Below are 21,096 nucleotides of genomic sequence, written 5' to 3'. Positions count from 1 at the left end.
TAGTGGGAGTAAATCAGATAGATAGTAAACTTCTAGGTATCACGAATGTAAAGTTGAAAATAGGTTTGGGCATTCGGGTCGCTGGGTCGGGTTCGGATCGGGTCCTTTTGGGTCCGGATCTTTCGGATCTAAATGTTTAGGACCCGATAGGATAATTTTAAATTCTCAGTTACGGGTCGGTTCGGATCGTGCCGGGTCCGGGTCGGGTCGGATCTTAGATAGTTAGATCAATTCGGGTAATTAGAATTTATCGGTTCGAATTTGGTTCGGTTTCGGATCGGGTTAGGTTCGGGTTCGATCTAAAAAAGATCTAAAACTACAAAAAAATATCTGAAAATATTTATATATCCGAAAATATTCAAAATTTTATTCAAAATTTGTGTTTTCATTATATTAAAATGTGTATATATACTAAACTATGCGAGATACAACAACAATTCATTGTCTCCCATGTTCTCTAGGCAAATAACCCATCTTCGATTACTCCTTGATGCATTTTATTTAATTTACATTATTAATTTGGATACCCATCAGGTTTGGATCGGGTCGGGTCTAAGACCTGTGGATCCCCTGCAACAAGATCCGATAGGGTAATTTGATCAGGTCGGTTCCTACCCAAATCTGGTTTTTTTGGGTTGGTTTCAGATCGGATCTTCGGGTCCGGGTAAAATGCCCGGGTTTATAGTTGAAAATAAAGGATCAAAAGCAGAAACTAAAGTAAAAATATAAAATTGTAATTTGACTACCGAAGCTGTCGCGGACTAAACCTAGTACTCTCTCTCTCTCTCTCTCTCTCTCTCTCTCTCTCTCTCCTTCTTTCTTCTCCTCTGCCTCTCGAACCAGTTAACAACAATGTCGATCCCTTGTCTCACAGAAGAAACTGCCAAAACTGTTCTCCGTCAGGTTCAAACCTCTCCTCTTCTATTTCTCTGTGGCTTCAATCAGTTTTTTTTTTAACATCGATATTCGATTCTTTAGGTGGAGTTCTACTTCAGTGATAGTAACCTTCCCATTGATGATTTCTTGAAGAAGACAGTTACACAGAGTGAAGATGGATGTAAAGTTTCTAACTTTCAAACAGTTCAATCGCTTTATTGTGATTTTATGCTAAGTGATGATTTGATTCTTGTAATGTTTGGATTTTGAGAACAGTGGTTAGTTTGGCGTTGATATGTTCATTCAGTAAGATGAGAGGATACTTGAAGTTGGGTGATTCCAAAGGAGATGAGATTCCTGAAGATACCATCAAAGCTGTTGCTGATACTCTTCGTACCTCTAAGGCTCTCAAGGTTTCTGAAGATGGTAAAAGTTTCCTCTTTTTTTTTCTTAATCATATAAGTGCATCTACTGATTCAAACTAGGTGGTGAAACCTGTGTGTTAGGAGTTTCATATATAGGGGAAGTGTTAGTTGAGACATACATGTCTCTTGTATTCCGAACTCACAAGGCTTGTTAACATGACTATGCCCACTTTGGAGAAATATGTCTTGAACAGTTTATTGACCTCATAAACGCATGATGTAATCAAATTTCGATTGGTTAAGTTTATGATAGCTACTGATTCAAACGAGGTGGTGACATCTTTGTGTTAAGAGTTTCATATTTAGAAGTGTCTACGTTCAGACCTGTCTTTTATATAGCCCTTGTTAACATGATTATGCCCAGTTTGGAGAAGTATCTTTGAACATTGTATTAATCCACCATTGGTTACACAGGGCAAAAGGTTGGTAGGAGTACAGAGATGTTGAAGCTAGAAGATTTGATTGAACAACTTAATGCTAGGACCGTTGCTGCTTCACCATTCTCGTTTGATGTTAAAAGGGATGATGTGGAAGCCTTTTTCAGCCAGTATGGAAAGGTAAATTCATTATCCGACTGATTTATAAAAATTTGGAGAAAAATACTAATAGTGAGATTTTTTTTAACTGGTTGTATATATATGTATGTGTGTTATTTTCAGGTTAATAGTTTGAGGTTGCCTCGCCATGTTGCAGAGACGAGAGTGTTTTGTGGCGTTGCCTTGGTAGAGTTCCCTACAGAAGAGGATGCCCAGAATGTTATCAAGCAAAAGTTGGTCTTTGCTGGTCTTGACTTGGACATGAAACCAAAGTAATCCACGCTTTCTCATTTCATTCTGTTTGGATGCGTTACTTACAAGATAATATTTTCTTTCAGGAAAGAGTTTGATGATGAAAGGGAGAAAGATGAAGAGAAGTTTGCTGACTACCGTCCTCAAAAGGGTTCTGCAAATCAGAAGAACGGCTCTGATCATAAGAGCGGTTCTGATTATGAGGCAAAGTAAGAATTTCAGTACTGCTATAAACTTTCTTGTCTTTTGTTGCTATTAATGATCTTGAACTTACTATGACTGTTTTTTTTTTTAAAATATTGTAGCTATCCCAAGGGTTTGATCATTTCATTCACTCTAAAGCGCTCAGATGAAGAAGGTACCACAGAAGAGAAGAGTTCTGAAGAGCCAACTGCTAAGACAATGGATGAAAATGAATCAAAGCCTGCGGATACAGAAAACACTGATCAGGTTCAGGGCCAAGGAACAGAGGGTGAAGATGAAGAGAAGTCTCCTGACTCTCCAACTAAGAATGGAGAGAGAGAAGAAAAGGGTGCTCTAGCTACCCATAAAGATAATAAAGAAGTTGTGTTGCGTGAAGATCTTAAGGCCGTGTTTGGAAAATTCGGTGATGTCAAGGTACATAAACATCCTATTTGAATTATCATTGCTAATAAATCTTTTGTTCTTTTTAGCATTTTGGTTTTTATTACTCAAATTGTTTGTTTTGTCACTGTGAAGTTTGTGGATTTCAAAATGGGAGCAGAGACGGGTTACCTTAGGTTTGATGAACCAGAAGCATCCCAGAAAGCCCGTGCAGCAGCAGTATTGGCTAAAGAAGGTGGACTATCCGTGAAGAATTTCATCGCTGTCCTAGAACCTCTCACCGGTAATAAAACACATTTTTAAACTTCCATCTTATCTTTAACTATACTTGTCCGACTTCAGTTAAAATGTGTATATTTTTTGGTGGCAGGCGAAGCTGAAAAGGAGTACTGGGGTCTCCTTCGCAGCAAAGACAAGGGTGGCCGTGGAGGAAGGTGGGTACATGTTTTGGTATTTGAATATGTTATGTTTGGTTTTATGGCGACTAGTTGCTAACTGTAAACTATATAAAACAACAAAATTACGAACATAAACCACATATTATGTACTTTTTTAATGCTGAAATTGTATTTTACCGCTTATTCGTCTTGCTGTTTTTTTTTTAATAAAAAGTTGGTGGTCATTGGGTTTCAACATGAAGTGTGGTTCGGTATCGGACTGAGAAAATTGGGTTGTGTGTGTGTGTGTGCAGGGGAGGAAAACGAGGAGGAGGAAGAGGGAGGTTCGGGAGAAAGAGGGGATCTGATTCACCGGGTGGTCGCTGGAACAAAGCTCAGAAGGTGGAAGCATGATGGTTGACGACACTCTTTCTAGTCTCTATTTGTAGCTACTAGCTAGTGACTTGACTTGTTTCTGCTTTTAATATATTTTGTGGTTGCGATCTTTATTACAACCTCGCAGTCGAAACCTTTATTATCTACTTGTGACTTGTTTGGTGATGATATGCTATGACTAGAAAAATCAGCTAGCAAATTTTGTAGTAGTTGCTATTTTTTCGGCAAATTTTGGATAAATATCATATCTGGTTTCGTTTTTTTAATATTTTTGGAAAGAAGTTTAGCTCTATTAATTTGCTGCTTATTCTTTGTTTATTATGAGCATCTCTCTTTCCTATTATAGGTTGACCTTAATCATGTTTTGGAAAGTTTTTCAAAAATTATTAAGCAAGTGAGGATCTAAAACTTGTGTTAATTACAGAAAGTATTCTAATAGTCCAAGTAATTAACTCACTGATTACTTAAAATGTTTTAATTAGGTAAACTTATTTTGATTTATTTCATGTATTTGACTTTGTCCACCTAAGATCTAAATTAGAAAACAAGTTCCATTTTAATTGCTCTTTGAATCGGAAAAGTATATATACTAATGAATGCCTAATGCTTATTTGAATGTTGTTAGCTGTTTGTTAGTAGCGTTAATTAAATAAAAAAAGGGAAAAACGATGAAGAATCTCGAAAGAAAAGAACAGAAAATTAAGAAAACGTATAAAATAATATAGGCGTAGGAAAGGAACTTTAATGGGAGACGTTGAACGGCTGAGATCATCTTTTCCCTTTCGTTTGATCTCACTTCCATTTCCGCCTCTCCATGTTTGAATACCTCTCTCTCTCTCTCTCTCGTCTTGATTACTTTCTGGATTTAGTGGATCTGCTTCTCTGAGCCTTACATACGCTCCCCCTTATTCTCGATTGATCCATACGACCACTGTCTTCTTCTTCTTCTTAAGGTCTTATTTTGATTTGATTTTTTGAACCAAAAGGATCAAAAATCTATTTTTCAAGCTTCTCTCAAAACCACACTTGCATTTCGATTGGAAGCTTTTTTCTTTTTTAGTTTCTGGGAATGTTAAAACTCTTTTGCTGACTACTGTATGCTAATTTGTTATTCCGAGTTACGTTGTAAGTTTAAAGTTTTAATTTTTTTGTTGTGGAAGGCTTATTACGATCCGAAAGGCACCGACTTTGGGATAATGTGACATTGCTTATCTTGCTAAGATGAAAGCCCCCACCAATCTTCCACAAGATGGTTTGCAAGGTACTCAGAAAGGGAGTCACGGGTATGCTTCTCACTTCTTTTCTTCTGAGGTTTTACTAGTAGCATCGAACAAGACGTCCTCAGGATAATTGTTGCAACCTCTTTTGTCATGTGTTAAACACTTTCATTTTCATAGGAGGACATGTGGCCCTGCAAGACGATCCACCAAAGGACAATGGACTCCCGAAGAGGTGTGTTCCTTTTGTCTTTCTTTTCTTTGCTTCTTGCGTGCTTCAACTGTTGTGTGAATCATTTAAGTTCTCAATCAGAGATGTGCAGTTTGTGGTTTCATTAGCTATCCTTGGTGTCTACTGAAGATTTGTCTGTCTGAAATTTTCTGTTTTCCTGGAACAGGACCAAGTCTTGTGCAAGGCTGTTGAGCGTTTTCAAGGAAAGAATTGGAAGAAGATTGGTAAGTCAAGTAGCGTATTCTCTTCTTGTCCTAGTTTAGTTTCCAACGTTTTAAAGATCATAAAAAATTAACAATACTCTATGTTAGCTGTCTCGTTTATTTGTAGCCTTGAATGAATGGTGAAAGCAATGTGTGATTTTATTTGTTCCACCTTTTCAGCTGAGTGTTTTAAGGATCGCACTGATGTCCAGTGTCTTCATAGATGGCAAAAGGTCTTGAACCCAGAGCTTGTGAAAGGACCCTGGTCAAAAGAGGTGATTTTCTAACTATGTTGAATTGCGTTATATGCTTTACTCAACTTTGTTCAAGCTTGAGTGATCGTTTCCATTGTCGTACATGTTTAATCTATGTAACTTGTTTCATGACATCTTATCTTATTCCATATTTTCAAAGGAGGATAACACAATAATTGCTCTGGTAGAAAAATATGGGCCAACGAAATGGTCTACTATTTGTCAGCACTTACCTGGGCGCATAGGAAAGCAATGTAGGGAAAGGTATGAGCATAATCTCTACTTCTTGTGCCAATGAAATGACGTTTAGTACTTCACTTTTTAAGTTTTGCTTGGATACACATGAACAATATTGTGATTGATGTAGGTGGCATAACCATCTTAACCCTGCCATTAATAAAAATGCATGGACCCAGGAAGAGGAACTGACTCTTATCCGTGCACATCAAATCTATGGGAATAAATGGGCAGATCTAATGAAATTTTTGCCAGGAAGGTAAATATTATAGAATTTTTGTAACCTGTGTCCTAAAAATTCAGTGGTCTGTTATGCTTATTCTGGTGATGATTATGGTCTAGCCTTCTTTCTCTGATTATTTTCTTATTTGCTTTTATGCTTCCATAGGTCAGACAACTCAATAAAAAATCACTGGAACAGCTCAGTTAAGAAGAAGTTGGATTCCTACTACGCATCAGGACTTTTAGATCAGTGTCAAAGCTCGCCACTCATTCCCCCTCAGAACAGATCCATCGCTTCATCTTCCTCGTGGACGCCCAGCAGTGGAGATGAAGGTAAATTCACGCCAGGGGCTGATGCAGAAGAATCAGAGTGCAGCCAAGCTTCAACTGTTTTCAGTTGTTCACAGACGACCAATGATTTACTAGATGAGGTTAAACCTGCAGATGAAGAATTCTACATTCCTGAATTGCCTTCAGGAAAAGAACAGCAAATCTCAAACTCTCCATCTCATGCAGAATCCTCAAAGAAGTATCAGAACCAAACTGAGGTTAGCACTACCACAGCTACAGAGGACCACTTGCAGGGTGACTGTCCTCATTTATTGACCCATAACCTGGCCGGAGAAGGAAGAAATGAAGCATGCCAAGATCTTCAAAATTCAGTCAGATTAAGTGATCAACCTTCGTCGCCAAACTCGGACACAGATATTCACCCACAACCTCAAACTTTGATCACGGACGAGGAGTGCTGTATGGTTCTTTTCCCAAATAACATGAAAGATAGCGATACATCTTATGGTGAGCAAGGTCAGAACATGGTTGAGCCTCAAAAAGCCAACGGATCTCATGCTAATGAAATTGGAAACATTCCAGCTTTGTCCTGGCATCCTTCAAATTCTGAGGGACGGGCGGGTCATAGTAGTGTTCCTTTGTTATATTCTGATATGAAGGACTCACTTCTACTCCGCAATGATTCTAATGATACTGTTCAAGGTTGTCACCTTCTTGGTTCTACTGCATTAGAACGTAAAACTGATACAAATGATGGTTTCATCGACGCTGATGGACTTGTAACTTCCCATGGCATTGATGATAATGATGGTATCCCAGGACAGCAGGATCTATCATATATTCCCAAGGATTCTTTGAAGCTAGTGCCTCTGAATAATTTTTCTTCTCCTGCTAGAGTGAAGAAGATTCATTTTCCTATTGACGATAAGCCAACTGAAAAAGACAAAGGAACTCTTTGCTATGAACCTCCACGTTTTCCAAGTGCAGATATTCCTTTCTTCAGCTGTGATCTTGCACCATCAAGTAGTGATTTACGGCAAGAGTACAGTCCCTTTGGTATCCGCCAGTTGATGATTTCTTCGATGAGTTGTACAACTCCGTTAAGGTTATGGGATTCACCGTGTCATGATAAGACCCCTGACGTCATGCTTAAAGATGCTGCCAAAAGTTTCAGTGGTGCACCAGCCATCTTAAAGAAGCGGCATAGGGACTTTCTGTCACCTGTGCTTGATAGGAGAAAAGGAAAAATGGTTAAAAGTGCTGAGGCTTCCTCCTTGGCTAAAGATTTTTCACGCTTAGATGTTATGCTTGATGATGGAGATGACAATAAAGGTGCCTCCTCTTCTGAAGCCAAAGAGGACCCAAAGGAGACCTTGGAGTCAGGAGTAGTGACTTCAGCCAAAATTGTAAGTCCGTATTTTCACTCTACATACTTTAACGTGCACTGTTTGATATACATTGTTTGCTAGTGAACTTCTCGTTACTTAACACATCAATCTAGTTTATTGAAATCTCTTCTTGTTGGAATGTTCAAGCACATTGCATCTAGTTATTTGACTGTTTTTGTCAAGGCTCATAGTTTGATCCCTGGTGCTACTTATCCAATAATTTAACCTTAAAGGCTTTAATATCTAAATCTGTTGCTTTCCTCTGCATCAGGACCAAGAAACTCGTAGAAGTTTGGCTTATCATAATGATGTTGAGATGAAACTGAGCTCTCCTGATAAAACTGGATTTAGACCAGATAACGAAGTGAATACAGTTGCAAAAGATCTATCGAACCAACACGAAAAGTCAGTAGGTACGATTCCAACTGGAGAAATCTCATCCGAACTTCCATTCACTACAGACTCTATTCCTTTATCAGCATTCGCGGAAATTAACACCAATACTGCAGAGAGCAGTCTTGATATTATTGAAAACTATAGCATGTAAGTTTTCCCTTTCCTCTGTATGTGTTTGATACCTGATTTTTCTGTTGATTCATACATTTGCTGGAAAGTATTATTCTAAGTTGTCTTGGTTCCACTCGTTTTACAGATTTGATGGAACTCCGTTTAAAAAACTCCTTGATACCCCATCACCATGGAAATCTCCTTTGCTCTTTGGTTCGTTCTCACAAAGCCCAAACCTGCCTCCGGAAATTACATTTGAGGTAATGTGAGATGGAATACTAACTATGAATGAAACTAGTTTCTGGACATTCTGCTTCTTGTCTTTGACTAAAGCGCCAGCTGATGGACAAATATTCGTTGTTCTTTTTCTTTTATTCTCAGGATATTGGGTGCTTTATGAGTCCTGGAGAGAGAAGTTATGATGCCATAGGACTGATGAAGCACTTGAGTGAACACACAGCTACGGCATATGCAGATGCTTTGGAAGTCTTGGGTAATGACACACCTGAAACAATACTCAAGAAGAGACAGATGAACAGATCTATTCAAGGGAAAGAAAATCAGCTCTGGCCTCACGATCAACTGGAAAACCGATCCCAGGTAGCAGCTTCAACCCTCTTCTTATGCTCTTAGTCTACTTTAATGTTGAAAATTGAATCTTGAACTGGGAGAGATATAAGGAATAGCAGTTTGAGTTTATCAGTTGACTTGGTCTGAACCAACTCTGGATGGAAATCTAGGTGGAGTGTCGCGCCTTGGACTTCAGTGATTGCGTGACACCGGGGAAAGCAAAGGTATCCTCGTCTTCTCCACGCGGCTACACGAGCCCATCATCTTACCTTCTAAAGAGTTGCAGATAGTAAAGGCTGCTTTTGTTCATAGAGCTCTGAAGGAACATTCTCGCCTTCAATATTTTTTGGCCATACCATATATGAACACTCTCTTGATTTCTTTTTGTAACGTGTTGATTTTTCAACTCTGGACATGATTACAATTTGATAAAATAGTGAAAATATACTTTTTTCTCAAGAAATTAACTTTTAATTCATGAATGGGTTACAAAACACAAATAAGCTGGCCTAGCCTCCTGAAATAGCTAATGTAAACAGGATCAAAAGCGACCAATAACTGGTCAACGACAGAAGCAAACCCCATTCTTGATGATGTAATAATATCTACAACTAGGACATTGCTAACCGCTCTGATTTTATCTTCCGATTACAATCTTCTCATGATCCGTCCATAAACTCGGGTGAGCACACTCTGAAGCAACCCATCTTTGGAGGACTAAGAAAGTGTCATACTTCATATTCTTCTGTTCAATATTCAAGATCTTTGCCTGCTAGAGAGAGTATGAGCTGTTACATTAGGAACTTCGTTGTAAAACTCGGATTCATCTTCTTCTTCATCAGATGATAACAAAGATGGACCCATCCATGCTTTAAAGCCCTCGTTCACTCGTCTTTCAACCTCTGGCGTGAATACCAAAGGATTGGCTTCAAGCATCTCCAAGCCCTGATGATTTCTGTTACCAAACTCTCCTTCGTCTATCGTTAAAGCGGCTCTTCTTCTAAGGCAGAAAGCAGTTCCAGCATACAAGATTACCAAACCCCATGAAGATATCTCGTAGCACCAAAACAATGGCATAGAACAGCTGCTTCCTAGTGTCAGGAGGGTTGAGCCGAGAAATATAGCGAGGAGACCATAGATGATAGCAAACACTACATTCAGAATTGACAAGCAACGAACCCCACCTGTGGATTTAGCAGACAGGATAAAGAAGATCAATAACCTATTTGAGCTCTAAGCTAAGCTCTGAAGGCAAGGTTCTCAAAGGTGGAAACATCATAACTGATAGTAGATGAAACAGGATTATTATATATACATAAAGTTAACCAGACAGTGGTATTGAAAACGAATGAATCTATTGCACGCACGAATGGAAAATAAAAAACATATATGGAAAGGTATATACATATAAGATGGAGAGAGTAGAGAGTATACCTCTTCTTGAAGCACAGTAGTTATTTTCAACTACTTTGAGAAACCAGTGACGGTGAGGGACGGAATACGCCACAAAAATTCCTACAGTATAGCAAAATAAGCGAAAATAAGAAGAAGACATACCACACATTTATGAAAAGATTAACAAAAGATAATACAAAGGAGAGATAGTAGAGAGGTTTAGCCATTTAGAATGATAGCATTTGACAATGTTTCCATGTTGTCAGAGTTACATGTTAAAGGAATGGATGAAAAGAGAATAGATGCGACTAGAATCTCAATTTATTTGGCAACATGAAAGGATCTATATTCTAGTGGTCAGCAAAGCTGGCTCACTTTGATAAAACTCTTATCATTCAACTGAAAAGCAAGAACCCTCAAAAACTCAGAGAGTTAGAACTAAGAAGGGCTTCCATGTGAAAAAATCAAGCATAGCAGAACACTTGTCTAAGCTTCCGTAAACCCCTCTCTCTCTCTACTATATATAAGGGAAAAATCTAGCAGAGGAATAAACTGGATTTACCAAAGTAATGTATACCAACTCTCCTAAAGGCTTACCCACTAAACCCCAACAAAACTGAGCCAACACAGAACTAGACATGTCTTCATTCAAAACTAATTGTTTACAGAACTAAACTAATCAGGTTTTGAGGACACATCAACCAACCCTCTATAACACTGTTTCACCTCACCACCAGTCCAAAAAAGTATAAGCCTTTTGCTAAAAAAACGTGCTTAACATCAAGAGATAACTCGCGTAACCAATTGCACATGATCAAATGCACTCAGTGGCAAACACACAAAAACAGCAAGCTCAGCTCCCGAGACAGACACTCACCAGCAACAAGATAAACAGACGACACAAGGAAGACCATCGTCGACGGAACGAAAACAACCATCCAGTAAAAATCAACAGTCTCCTGATCCGTCAAGTAAAAAGCCCCAGGAAACAGATCGGAGTCGCGAGCCTTCCCATACGTAGGCAAAGGCTGAACCTTTACGTCGCTGCAGAAGGGCCTCCTCAGGACATTCGAAGGGAACACGATTCTCAAGCTGACGACGGTGCAAGTGAAGATGACGAAGCAAAGGAAAGCCACGATCGACGTTAGCACAGGCCTCTGGAGCTTAATCCAGGCTCTGTCTTCCTCCCTGAGGCTCTCGTATTCTTGCTTCGGCATAAACGCTTGACGCAACGCGTCTCCGATGATCGCCATTGAAGAATTTGAAAAAGCCCTTTACCCAAAGATAGGATTTTTTTTTTTTAATTTGAATTTGGGGAAGAGCCCTAGCTAGATCTTAAGGTTTTGAAAGAAGGAAAAATGGGGAGGTTTGAGAAATGAGGAAGAAGGATAAAGACGGTGGTGGTGATTTAGGAACAAACAGCGCGTGTAAAGCGATACGGCAACTGCCGGCGGGTGTGGAAATTATTTACAAATAGACCTCTCATCTTTTAGTTAATTATCTAATTTCCGTTAAGAAATGTAAAGGTTAGATTAGCTCCTGAGTATTTTAATCCAAAAATATTTAAAATGTTCAAATTACTTTTTCTTATAACATCATACTTTATTATCATCAAGAACCGATTTAACATGTTTGGCACATATTCATAATCACGAAATACAAAAAATTTAGATGATAACAGTCTACTTTTTGCAGGTTTATCAGCACATTTATTTGTACCCATTGGAATCGAAAATGATTCACCCACTATTTAACTCCCTGATCCAGTTATATAAACTGAAATGTAAAGCTTTGGCATTGAGTATGTAAAGCTTTGTCATTATGTCTATTGCTTTTCTGCAGTCATTCTCCAATATTATCATTTTATATCCCATAGACCAACAATGGTGTAGTGCCACGAGGGTGCTTCGTAGATCATTCTCTAGGGGATCAGGGGATGTAACACTGGTCTACCAAACAAACTGAAATTTCCAATTTTTAATTATTTGGAACTTTTATAAAAATTATTCAATTTTTTTTTTTTTGAAAAAAACTAGAACCAATTGGAATTGAATTAAACCTAAAAATTAGGCAATTAGTTGATTTCCAATTTTATTATTTGAAGTACCAAACCAAAAATTAAAAATAATCGATTAAAACCAAAATAAATTTTATAAATATCAGAATGATCATAAATTTCTATACAAATTGGAAAATCAAAGCGAAAATTCAAACTTCCAAATCTAGATGGTGAAAGCTTTCTTTTTGGTCTGGTAATTTTATTGATCGGTCGAACCAACGGTCTACCAAAACCGAAATCAGACACAAAGAACTAGATGGACACGTGTCGAACACTTAGAGGACCTTTCCCAAAAGATTATTCTTATTCGTTTTTTTTGATTTGCTAATTCGTTAAAATGATCTGCTGATCATCTGAAGAACAGAAAAAATATCAAAAAATTAAATAATAAACAATTCTACTAGAAAGAAAGGAGGGAAGAGGAAAGAGACAAGCTTTGACGTGAGCGAAAGATTCTTCGCCGGCGTGGTCTTATTATTTACGGCTGGCTGCTTTCTTCTCCCGTCAAAGCTTGTTGAGAATTGGTCTCTCTCTCGCTTCTCTGTCGGAGGTTTTTGTTTTATCTGGGTGGGGTCAAAAGCGAAGATGGTGAACGCTATGGTGGAGAGAGCGACGAGCGAGATGCTGATCGGACCCGATTGGGCTATGAACCTCGAGATCTGTGACATGCTCAACAGCGATCCTGTGTATGTTGTTTGTTTGCCTCTCTGCTCCCTCCAATTTTGTCTCTTTTTTCTCTCTCTAAAGTTGTCAACTAGTCTCCTGACAAATATTGAAACTTTCTATACTGATTTGAATCTGTGTGAGTGTTTTGTTGGTTCAGTAAGAAACTTAACAGTAAACTTACTCTTTGCCTTCTTTTGACTAAGCTTCAAGAAAAACAGATTCTTTTTACTATGTGTTTGTTGTTCTGAAATTTTAACTCTCTTGAAGTGGACTTGGTTAGTATTTGTTCTGTATATAGTCAACGTTTTGAGGAGGAAGTCTTTCTTGTATTCGTTTTAATTATAAAATCTGGCAAGTTGTTCCCTTTATATGCCTTGTGATTGGAACAGGTACATAAATGGTTTTTACTTATCAGATCAGACGGATCCTACATGATGTCTGAAACTGGTTTTTCTGTTTTCCAGGCAAGCTAAAGATGTTGTGAAAGGCGTTAAGAAACGGATTGGTAGCAGGAATCCTAAAACTCAACTTCTTGCCTTAACAGTGAGTGAGCTCCCAATATCTCTCGTTTGTTTTGAAATGGTAGTGTATATTCGCTCATCATGCATTTGTTATGTTTTAGCTGCTTGAGACGATAGTGAAGAACTGTGGTGACATGGTTCATATGCATGTCGCTGAGAAGGGTGTTATTCATGAGATGGTTCGGATAGCTAAGAAAAAGGTAAGAGGTTCTTCAAAATTGGTCTTCTCGGAAAAAGTTAATTATATTTATCTCTCTCTAATTCAAGGTATCTACTGATGCATATAGCCGGACTTCCATGTCAAAGAGAAGATCCTGGTCCTTATTGATACATGGCAAGAGGCCTTTGGTGGCCCCAGGGCAAGATATCCACAATACTATGCAGGATACCAGGAATTGTTGGTAGGGTCTACTGAAATTATGGGATATATATTGCTTCTGGTTCTGGATGTCCCATATGTCTCATACTTGAGTTTCAATATGTCTCATACTTAATTCCTTTTAGATCCTTTGTGAATTCTGATACAGTTTCGTCCATTATTCTTTCCTCGTCACCATTGCTGACTCATGTCTCTTTCAGCGTGCTGGAGCTGTTTTCCCTCAGAGATCAGAGAGATCAGCACCTGTGTTTACACCTCCACAAACACAGCCTTTGACGTCTTACCCTCCAAATCTTCGTAATGCTGGACCTGGTAATGATATGCCTGAACCTTCGGCAGAGCCAGATTTTCCGACACTGAGGTAAAATATCTTCTGTTGCAACTCCGCCGTTTTAAGTTGATGAATTTTTTAACAAAAGAATAGAAGATATTGTTACTTGAGTTACTTGACAAAGTTTGTTAATATAACTTTTGCTACTTTTTGTTCTAAGGACATGTATTAGCAGAAAAAACTGTAGTTGTAAGCCTAGATATAGGGTAAACCGAAGTTGAGACGTGATTTGAACAAAAAAACTACCACAGTTAAATAACTTTTTTTTTTAGTTTTTGTAAAACACGTGTATTAATGGAGTTTCAATCTTGTCTTGTCTTTGCGCCTGTTTGCTTCTTTGTTTAGGACGTAATTGCATGCCATTGTTGCTCAGGATATATTCTCAATGTTCATTGTATTGTATGTCAAATTCTTTTGTTTTTCAGTTTGTCAGAGATTCAAAATGCAAAAGGTATCATGGATGTGCTTGCGGAAATGCTGAGTGCATTAGAGCCGGGAAACAAGGAGGTAACGCGATTTAGCTGCAGAGAAATATAAATCCCTGTTTGCAAGTGTTGGCTATACTATAGTGCAAAGTATACTAGAATAAGAGCAGCATTTCGGGATTTTTCTTGGACATTGCCATTGTGGACTTTAATATTTTATGCTTTATACGTATCTCAGGATGCGAATCCTTCTTTTTTTGGATTTCTCTAGGACCTTAAACAGGAGGTGATGGTCGATCTGGTGGAGCAGTGTCGTACATACAAACAAAGAGTCGTACATCTAATCAACTCAACTTCGTAAGAGCTATTTCTTCTCCTCTCTAGTTACATATTGTTTGTCTTTGTAATCTTCTTTACCTCACCCATTCTTTTTTATCCAGGGACGAGTCTCTGTTATGTCAAGGTCTGGCGTTGAACGATGACTTGCAGCGGGTCTTAACCAGTTATGAAGCAATCGCTTCTGGAAAACCTGGAACTTCTGTTCAAGTCGAGAAGCCCAAGTCTGAGACGGGAAAATCCATTGTAGATGTTGATGGTCCTCTTATTGATACTGGGGACAGCAGTAATCTGGCGAACGGAGCTACATCAAGCTCTGGTAACGGTGTTCTAAATCAGTTAGCCCTCCCAGCACCACCTGTAGCTAATGGCTCAGCCAATTCCAAGATAGACCTCCTCAGTGGCGATGACCTTGCCCTTGTTCCTGTTGGACCTCCTCAACCAGCAAGTCCGATTGCATCAGATCAAAATGCACTTGCCCTTATCGATATGTTCTCAGACAATACTACTAGTAGTCCAAGTATTGCAACTGCACCTACTGGCAGTTCAGCTCCCCAGAGTAGCCCTTTGACTCCTCAATTGCACCAGCAACCTACTAGTCAAGCTGGAGAAGCTGGATTACAACAATCCAATGGATTTTCTCCTCAAGCGGGTTATTCACAGTTTGAGCAGCAGCCATCATACGGGCAAGGGGCCTCTTCTCCCTGGAATGCTCAACCTGCACACCAGATGCAACAAACACAACAACCATCTTATGGTAATATATCTGAGTTTAAGCCACAAACCTTTACTTTTCAGACATAGCAACGAGAAAGCATTTCACTCTTTTGGATTCAGGAGAATGTTTATATGTTCTATTTGTGGTAATTTTGTATGTGAAGGTGCCCAAGACAGTATGGCATTTCCACCTCCCCCATGGGAGGCTCAGCACCAAGACTACAGTCCCACTGCAGAGTCAGGAAGTCCATTTTCTCGTCAAATGCATCAGACACAAGTTGCCTTCACACATGCTCAACAATATCCTCAAATGCCCCAAACAGGACAACCAGTTAACAACAGTCCATATCCTCAAATGCCGCAAACCGGTAGCGGTATGTACATGCAACAGCCAATGCCAAACCAAGCTCATCAAGCACAACAACAGCAACAGATGATGATGGCTCAGTATTATGCTCAACAACAACAGCAACAGGCGTATGGAACCCAGATGGGAGGATATGGATATGGCTATAACCAACAGCAGCAACAAGGGGGCAGACCGTATCTGGACCAGCAAATGTATGGTTTATCCATGAGAGACCAGACTTCGCACCATGTATCATCATCATCATCTACCACGTCTTATCTTCCTCCTACAAAACCTAAGAATAAACCAGAGGATAAGCTATTTGGGGATCTCGTTGACATCTCCAAGTTCAAGCCTACTACAAAACCGACTTCGGGAAGAGCTGGTACCATGTAAAACACACAAAAATCCTCCATCGATACCTGATTTCTGAGTAGACATACTCCGTTTTCTTTACTCAAGCTAACTCTTCTACAAGCTTCTGATCAATTGATTTTACTGTCTTGTACATATGTTATCTTCTTCCTCCCTTATAAATTGCTGTTGATTATGACCGGTGATGGATTTGTATATTTCTTGTAGAGAAAGAAAATCTTTTGTGGAGAACTCAGCCATCGTGGAGATTCCATTTATAAACCTTTTTGATCCATCTGTTTTTCTTTTCTGTCCGTCATTTTATTTGTTTCAATTGGCAATAAATTTAAGTATTAGTTAGAGAGTTTATGTATTTTGTCTATTTGGATATAGTTTTTATGTAATTTCTATGTAGACATTCAAAATGCATCAAAGTTGCTTCCACTGGCTAATCTTCACTTGAACCTCCGTTTTTAGAGTTATATCAATTTAGTTAAACTGAAACAAACAAACATGGTTAAGGATACAAACTCGCACTCTCCGTGGCTTTGCCCGCGCAGGTTTGAATCTATATTTCTATCTGTTTATCGAGACCAAAACGAATATTTCATAGCACTATGTTCATAATAGAAAATACGAGTTTTAAAACTATTTTTTTTTGTCTTTTTTACTGTAGATTTAAAAAATAAGATAAAGCATAATTGATGATTTAAAGATGGTAGATAAAAAATAAAGCTAAAGTAATTTTTATAACCCAACCGATCACTCCCAATATTGTCTCGTGTGTGATTTTAAATTTTTTTTGTGATAAGCTGATAACATAACATATTAATAAAATTACTAATTGGTTTATAACTAATGTTAATCTTCTGAACTTATCTTATAACATTTGATATGGATTAACGGCTCTACTGGGTTAGATATGGTTTAAAAGGTTTTATTATAAGCTGGATTCGATTGAAAAAAATGGAGTCAAGAAACAGTTCGGTCGGATTAATAAGAAATTTGGTTCAGCTGTTTTTAAATTGGATATTAGATTTTGATCCGCAATTAGAAAGCGCGGTTTGTTTTCTCACTTATTAATGATCTAAAATTAATTTAAAAATATCATTTCTTTTTTGTTTCAGATTTTAACAGATGAGTTTCTAAATTTTTATCATTTGTGTTTTCTTTCAAAATGTAGTATTTGTTCGAAATAAATTTAAAATGATATGTGTGCTTTGTAGTATAGATATTTTATATTTAAAACAGTGTGTTACATTAGTGAAAAATAGTAACAATATAGATTATCTATTTTAAGTTGAAGAGTTTCTTTGTCATATATTTTATCATAGTTCTAAGTCCTAACCATCTATCTACATTATTTTTTGTCCTTGTTCGATTTAGAAGCTACTACTATTTTTGACTCGTTCTTATAATCGGTGAATATCTTTTTTTCTCTCATTTTGATAAGAATTTGTATGACTTTACAACTTTTAATTAGAAAATAAATAATTTAAAATTTTGTTCTATTATACTGTTTGAGTTTCAAGCAATGTATTCATATCTGACCCAGATCCTTATTCGAACTAGTAAGCACGGCATCTTATATATAGTTTGGTTCAAATTTAGTGAAAAACTTGATAGAACTCAGTAAAAATCAAAAAAAAAACCCGCTATTATCAATTGGAGCTGGAAATAATCTTTATGGAAAATGATTTGAATCTAACAAAATTAAAAAAAAAACAAACACATGACCTCAAATAAATGATGATTTCTTAGAAAATGATATATAATGTGGTCGAACTTAATACAATCTCGATGGGTTGTAATCATATTGTTGCAATACACTGTTATATTGCAATTTTGAATAATTATTTTTTAAAGAATAAATGCGCAACTAAAACTGTTTTTCTATTGATTTATCTATAATAAAAATATTGTTTATGTATAATGAGCTTTCGTAAAGATATAGTTCTTAATGAATTTTATGTGTCTAATAAAGTATGACCACTAAAATTTTGATTTTATGAACTATTTAAGAATAAATTTCATTTGTGCATATTAAAATGTTTTCTCAATATTGATAGATTTTCAAATTTGAGCATTTAATTAATGAATAATTTTTGGTTATTGTAATTCAAATCCATGATTTGTTTTGGTTGCATTTGTAAATACAGGTTCAAAATCAAAAGACTGAAATATCATTATCAATACTATTAAAATTGAAGGGCCTTTTTTTAGATCACCTTAGAGTTTTAAAGTATTTACAATACACTGCCATTAACTTTATTTAAACATATGCTTTTAATTAAAATCAGTATTTTCGAAATTCTTTTTATTCAAACAGAAACACCTAAATTACAGCTACGTAATCCTTTTATTTTAAAAGTAACATAATGTCTTCCTAATGAAACATAACGTATAATTAAATAACAAAGTAACATCTACATTTTAAACAAACTTCAATTGCATCAACACTAATTTTCATTTCTTATAGATTAGATGTACCATCTCTTTGTATATTGAGAATGATGTTCCAGGAATACCAAGCTTGAACGTTTATTGGATTCTGCAAACTTTGAAATAAAAACAATACATATATGTTAATATCATTGTTTTTACCAGTCGTCACTTCCAAACAGAGGTTTTGCTTACAAACTATTGCACCAGAAATCCTATATGTTGCATTATTCAAATATAGTTGACCAAATTATTTAAATCCCAAAATTTCCCACATCAAATACCAAAAATATAATCCATTAAACCAAAACCTCAAAACTTGGCAAATAAACTTGATTGTCGGAAGAACCTACCTAACAATATCGAAATCGTTTGTACCAATCTTTTAAGAAAATGATCTAAATTTTTGGAGGTTCCTTAGATAACAATAAAGAATATACCGAAGCATAACTACCAGGTAGAATTTTTTATTTTCATATCTTCAAAATATAAATAACAACCAATCAAAACAAGAGTAATGATTTTACTAAACTCACGCCTTATATACTAACAGTATTGATTTGGAATATCTTGAACCCACAGTCCTTTTTCCTATATATACAGCATATTAACCTTGGATCAATCACGTAGATTTCAAAACAATTCTCATATAACGTCTTCTAAGAAAAAACTGGTCTGCAAACCAAAGTCATACACGTCTGCAAACCATTCAAAGCCGGATTTGGTGAGACTTTAGAGATCATATTGACAGACAAAAAGGTAATACTGCTATAATTTAAAATTTTCAAGAGTAATGATTAGTTTTACTTAAATCGTGAATAATGTGTTATTCTTTAAAATTTCTTCCAGGGTATCAAAGTTCATGCTACTTGTAGAAATAACAATTTGAAATCTTTGGGGGATCAATGCATTGTTGGCGAATGCAAGACTATTGAAAACTTCCAAGTTAGTGAACCTGGAAAAGAGTTACGACCAAAAGGAGAGCTAATAAGAGGAACCTTTGTTTGGTATAGATTGTGACATTTTCATTTACTCCTGAAACAAACCAGAGAATAAAGGTTCATGAAACAATAATCAAACTATATTGAAAATAAATGAGAGCTATGTACTGAATAACAAATGATATATCAATTAGAAATTTTAAGATTGGAGATCCTTTTACCGTTTCTGATTATCATAATCTAATAAACTAAAAAATAAAAGTTCATGACATAGATCTTAAATGTAGATATCAATATTCATACAATCATAGGAACATTAAAATAAACCGACAAAAATACAGTGAGTGTTAGCAATCAAAAACAAACAAATCATGAAGTTCACATAACGCTTTGAGAGGGTTCCTTTTAATCAACAAATAAAAAGTAATTGCTATTGATACCAACATTATTATATTGTAATTTAGTAAAGATTCCAACATCCAATAATCAAACACTTGAATACAGACACTAATATATTCAATCTCGAAACTTTGATTAAATAATAAATCAACTAAAGTACGAAAGCATGTGTCCTCAAGTATGTATTGATACAAATTTTCAAACCATTCAGTAAGATCAAACAGAGATCAAACACACAAAATTTGAATATGAACGGATATTATACTATAGCATACAACTTTAAAAATGTGAGAAAAATTAAAGACTTATCTTTAGAACAAGAAGTTGAAGGTATTGAGTAAGCAATTTTCTCCCGATCATTGATCCACAAGCTTTTAACTGCATAACTCATCGGGTGACATGAAACATATTCTGAAAATAGTAAAAAAACTTCAGATTTTGATTTTTTTTAATTGTTTAAGTAGACTGTCAGAACAAACTTATTTGAAAGTAAATTGACCTGAAGAGATCGATCTTTCTGTATACTTTAGCTCCAGATCTTTTTTTTGTCTTGAGATATGACTTTTCTGATCTTCTTCAGACATAGACGACACTGACAGAATCAACCTGGGATGAAGCAGATCATTCATCATATTAGAGATGCAAAGTAGATCAGAAAAAGAAAATTTGATTTTTAGATCATAACTAGCTGTTTCGATCATGAGCCTATGATATATTTATAAAAAATGGATTATTGGAGATATACCTTTAACGATCTGTGTTGATGGAGCAAGTTTCATCAGATCTATGTTTACCGAACATTTTGATCCACAGATGAACATTTTTTTTCTGAGGAAGCTAATTGTGGAATGTCAAAAAGACAGCTTATCTTTTGTCGGTTGGTACTATTAACATGTTTTATATTATTTATTTTCATTTAACATACAAAATATAATTTAGACTATTTAAAATTTTCTCTAACAAGAGTTATGATATCTTTAAAAAAATCAAGACATAAAATTTATAAATATTTAAATGTCTAATGTAAATAATATATTAAAATTCAAATACAAAATACACGAAAAGTAAAAAATCATTGTAATAATTGTCAATAACGGAAATAAACTAACACCAAATCACATCAACTAATTTTGGTTCTCTCTACCATCTTTCATTTCATTTTCTTCATGTGGCATAGTGAAATCTTCATCAAAATCTAAAAACCACAAATACAA

The 21,096-nt window shown here is 36.3% G+C and overlaps 4 protein-coding genes and 1 long non-coding RNA gene across 9 annotated transcripts; 3 read left to right on the top strand and 2 right to left on the bottom strand.

Annotated features, from left to right (window-relative positions):
* Window positions 1-700: 700 nt before the first annotated feature.
* Window positions 701-3,713, top strand: LOC103834519 (la protein 1). Its single transcript, XM_009110588.3, has 10 exons — window positions 701-903; window positions 979-1,057; window positions 1,153-1,302; window positions 1,716-1,858; window positions 1,961-2,109; window positions 2,176-2,298; window positions 2,395-2,707; window positions 2,810-2,957; window positions 3,045-3,108; window positions 3,366-3,713. Exons 1-10 carry the CDS (start codon window positions 853-855, stop codon window positions 3,463-3,465), a joined length of 1,320 nt encoding a protein of 439 aa, XP_009108836.1. The 5' UTR covers window positions 701-852; the 3' UTR covers window positions 3,466-3,713.
* A 246-nt stretch (window positions 3,714-3,959) lies between these two features.
* LOC103834518 (transcription factor MYB3R-1) lies at window positions 3,960-9,027 on the top strand. Of its 3 annotated transcripts, none has more exons than XM_009110587.3 (12): window positions 3,960-4,400; window positions 4,608-4,730; window positions 4,845-4,899; window positions 5,063-5,120; window positions 5,280-5,374; window positions 5,514-5,617; window positions 5,721-5,849; window positions 5,979-7,509; window positions 7,763-8,034; window positions 8,144-8,258; window positions 8,380-8,598; window positions 8,739-9,027. In XM_009110587.3, the coding sequence occupies exons 2-12, from the start codon at window positions 4,669-4,671 to the stop codon at window positions 8,856-8,858; spliced, it is 2,760 nt and encodes a 919-aa protein (XP_009108835.1). In that variant the 5' UTR covers window positions 3,960-4,400; window positions 4,608-4,668; the 3' UTR covers window positions 8,859-9,027. The 3 variants fall into 3 exon arrangements, with proteins under 3 accessions (XP_009108835.1, XP_033132645.1, XP_033132644.1); XM_033276754.1 differs by having other exon boundaries at window positions 3,960-4,394; window positions 4,605-4,730; window positions 8,739-8,974; XM_033276753.1 differs by having other exon boundaries at window positions 4,595-4,730; window positions 8,739-8,974.
* LOC103834517 lies at window positions 9,003-11,460 on the bottom strand. The gene is made up of 3 exons (XM_009110586.3): window positions 10,841-11,460; window positions 10,003-10,083; window positions 9,003-9,752 (listed from the first exon to the last, which is right to left on the bottom strand). The coding sequence occupies exons 1-3, from the start codon at window positions 11,214-11,216 to the stop codon at window positions 9,325-9,327; spliced, it is 885 nt and encodes a 294-aa protein (XP_009108834.1). The 5' UTR covers window positions 11,217-11,460; the 3' UTR covers window positions 9,003-9,324.
* Window positions 11,461-12,365: 905 nt separating this feature from the next.
* LOC103834515 (TOM1-like protein 9) lies at window positions 12,366-16,393 on the top strand. Of its 2 annotated transcripts, none has more exons than XM_009110584.3 (9): window positions 12,366-12,708; window positions 13,153-13,231; window positions 13,311-13,409; window positions 13,497-13,610; window positions 13,789-13,949; window positions 14,345-14,426; window positions 14,616-14,701; window positions 14,785-15,437; window positions 15,562-16,393. In XM_009110584.3, exons 1-9 carry the CDS (start codon window positions 12,608-12,610, stop codon window positions 16,140-16,142), a joined length of 1,956 nt encoding a protein of 651 aa, XP_009108832.2. In that variant the 5' UTR covers window positions 12,366-12,607; the 3' UTR covers window positions 16,143-16,393. The 2 variants fall into 2 exon arrangements, with proteins under 2 accessions (XP_009108832.2, XP_009108833.2); XM_009110585.3 differs by having other exon boundaries at window positions 12,435-12,708; window positions 13,153-13,235.
* Window positions 16,394-17,176: 783 nt separating this feature from the next.
* Window positions 17,177-20,883, bottom strand: LOC103834514. Of its 2 annotated transcripts, XR_001955739.2 has the most exons (3): window positions 20,628-20,883; window positions 20,382-20,488; window positions 17,177-20,293 (listed from the first exon to the last, which is right to left on the bottom strand). It is a non-coding gene; the product is annotated as an uncharacterized LOC103834514 (long non-coding RNA). The 2 variants fall into 2 exon arrangements; XR_004450044.1 differs by having other exon boundaries at window positions 18,491-20,488.
* Between the last annotated feature and the right edge of the window lie 213 nt (window positions 20,884-21,096).

The sequence above is a fragment of the Brassica rapa genome, chromosome A08 (assembly GCF_000309985.2).
Source record: "Brassica rapa cultivar Chiifu-401-42 chromosome A08, CAAS_Brap_v3.01, whole genome shotgun sequence".
In the NCBI taxonomy this organism is placed as follows: domain Eukaryota; kingdom Viridiplantae; phylum Streptophyta; class Magnoliopsida; order Brassicales; family Brassicaceae; genus Brassica; species Brassica rapa.
The sequence above is the reverse complement of the archived record's forward strand: the minus strand, read 5'-3'. Positions and strand labels throughout refer to the sequence as shown.

Bases quoted from the DNA above. Each gene is read 5' to 3' on its own strand.
- LOC103834519 (XM_009110588.3), top strand. From the start codon at position 853: ATGTCGATCCCTTGTCTCACAGAAGAAACTGCCAAAACTGTTCTCCGT. The intron at 2,708-2,809 runs GTACATAAACAT...GTCACTGTGAAG, and splicing joins GAAAATTCGGTGATGTCAAG to TTTGTGGATTTCAAAATGGG. The intron at 2,958-3,044 runs GTAATAAAACAC...TTTTGGTGGCAG, and splicing joins TGTCCTAGAACCTCTCACCG to GCGAAGCTGAAAAGGAGTAC.
- LOC103834518 (XM_009110587.3), top strand. From the start codon at position 4,669: ATGAAAGCCCCCACCAATCTTCCACAAGATGGTTTGCAAGGTACTCAG. The intron at 5,850-5,978 runs GTAAATATTATA...ATGCTTCCATAG, and splicing joins ATGAAATTTTTGCCAGGAAG to GTCAGACAACTCAATAAAAA. The intron at 8,599-8,738 runs GTAGCAGCTTCA...ATGGAAATCTAG, and splicing joins AACTGGAAAACCGATCCCAG to GTGGAGTGTCGCGCCTTGGA.
- LOC103834517 (XM_009110586.3), bottom strand. From the start codon at position 11,216: ATGGCGATCATCGGAGACGCGTTGCGTCAAGCGTTTATGCCGAAGCAA. The intron at 10,084-10,840 runs GTGAGTGTCTGT...GCTATACTGTAG, and splicing joins GTCTGTTTATCTTGTTGCTG to GAATTTTTGTGGCGTATTCC. The intron at 9,753-10,002 runs GTATACTCTCTA...CTAAATCCACAG, and splicing joins CTACTGTGCTTCAAGAAGAG to GTGGGGTTCGTTGCTTGTCA.
- LOC103834515 (XM_009110584.3), top strand. From the start codon at position 12,608: ATGGTGAACGCTATGGTGGAGAGAGCGACGAGCGAGATGCTGATCGGA. The intron at 13,611-13,788 runs GTAGGGTCTACT...TGTCTCTTTCAG, and splicing joins CAGGATACCAGGAATTGTTG to CGTGCTGGAGCTGTTTTCCC. The intron at 14,427-14,615 runs GTAACGCGATTT...GGATTTCTCTAG, and splicing joins TAGAGCCGGGAAACAAGGAG to GACCTTAAACAGGAGGTGAT.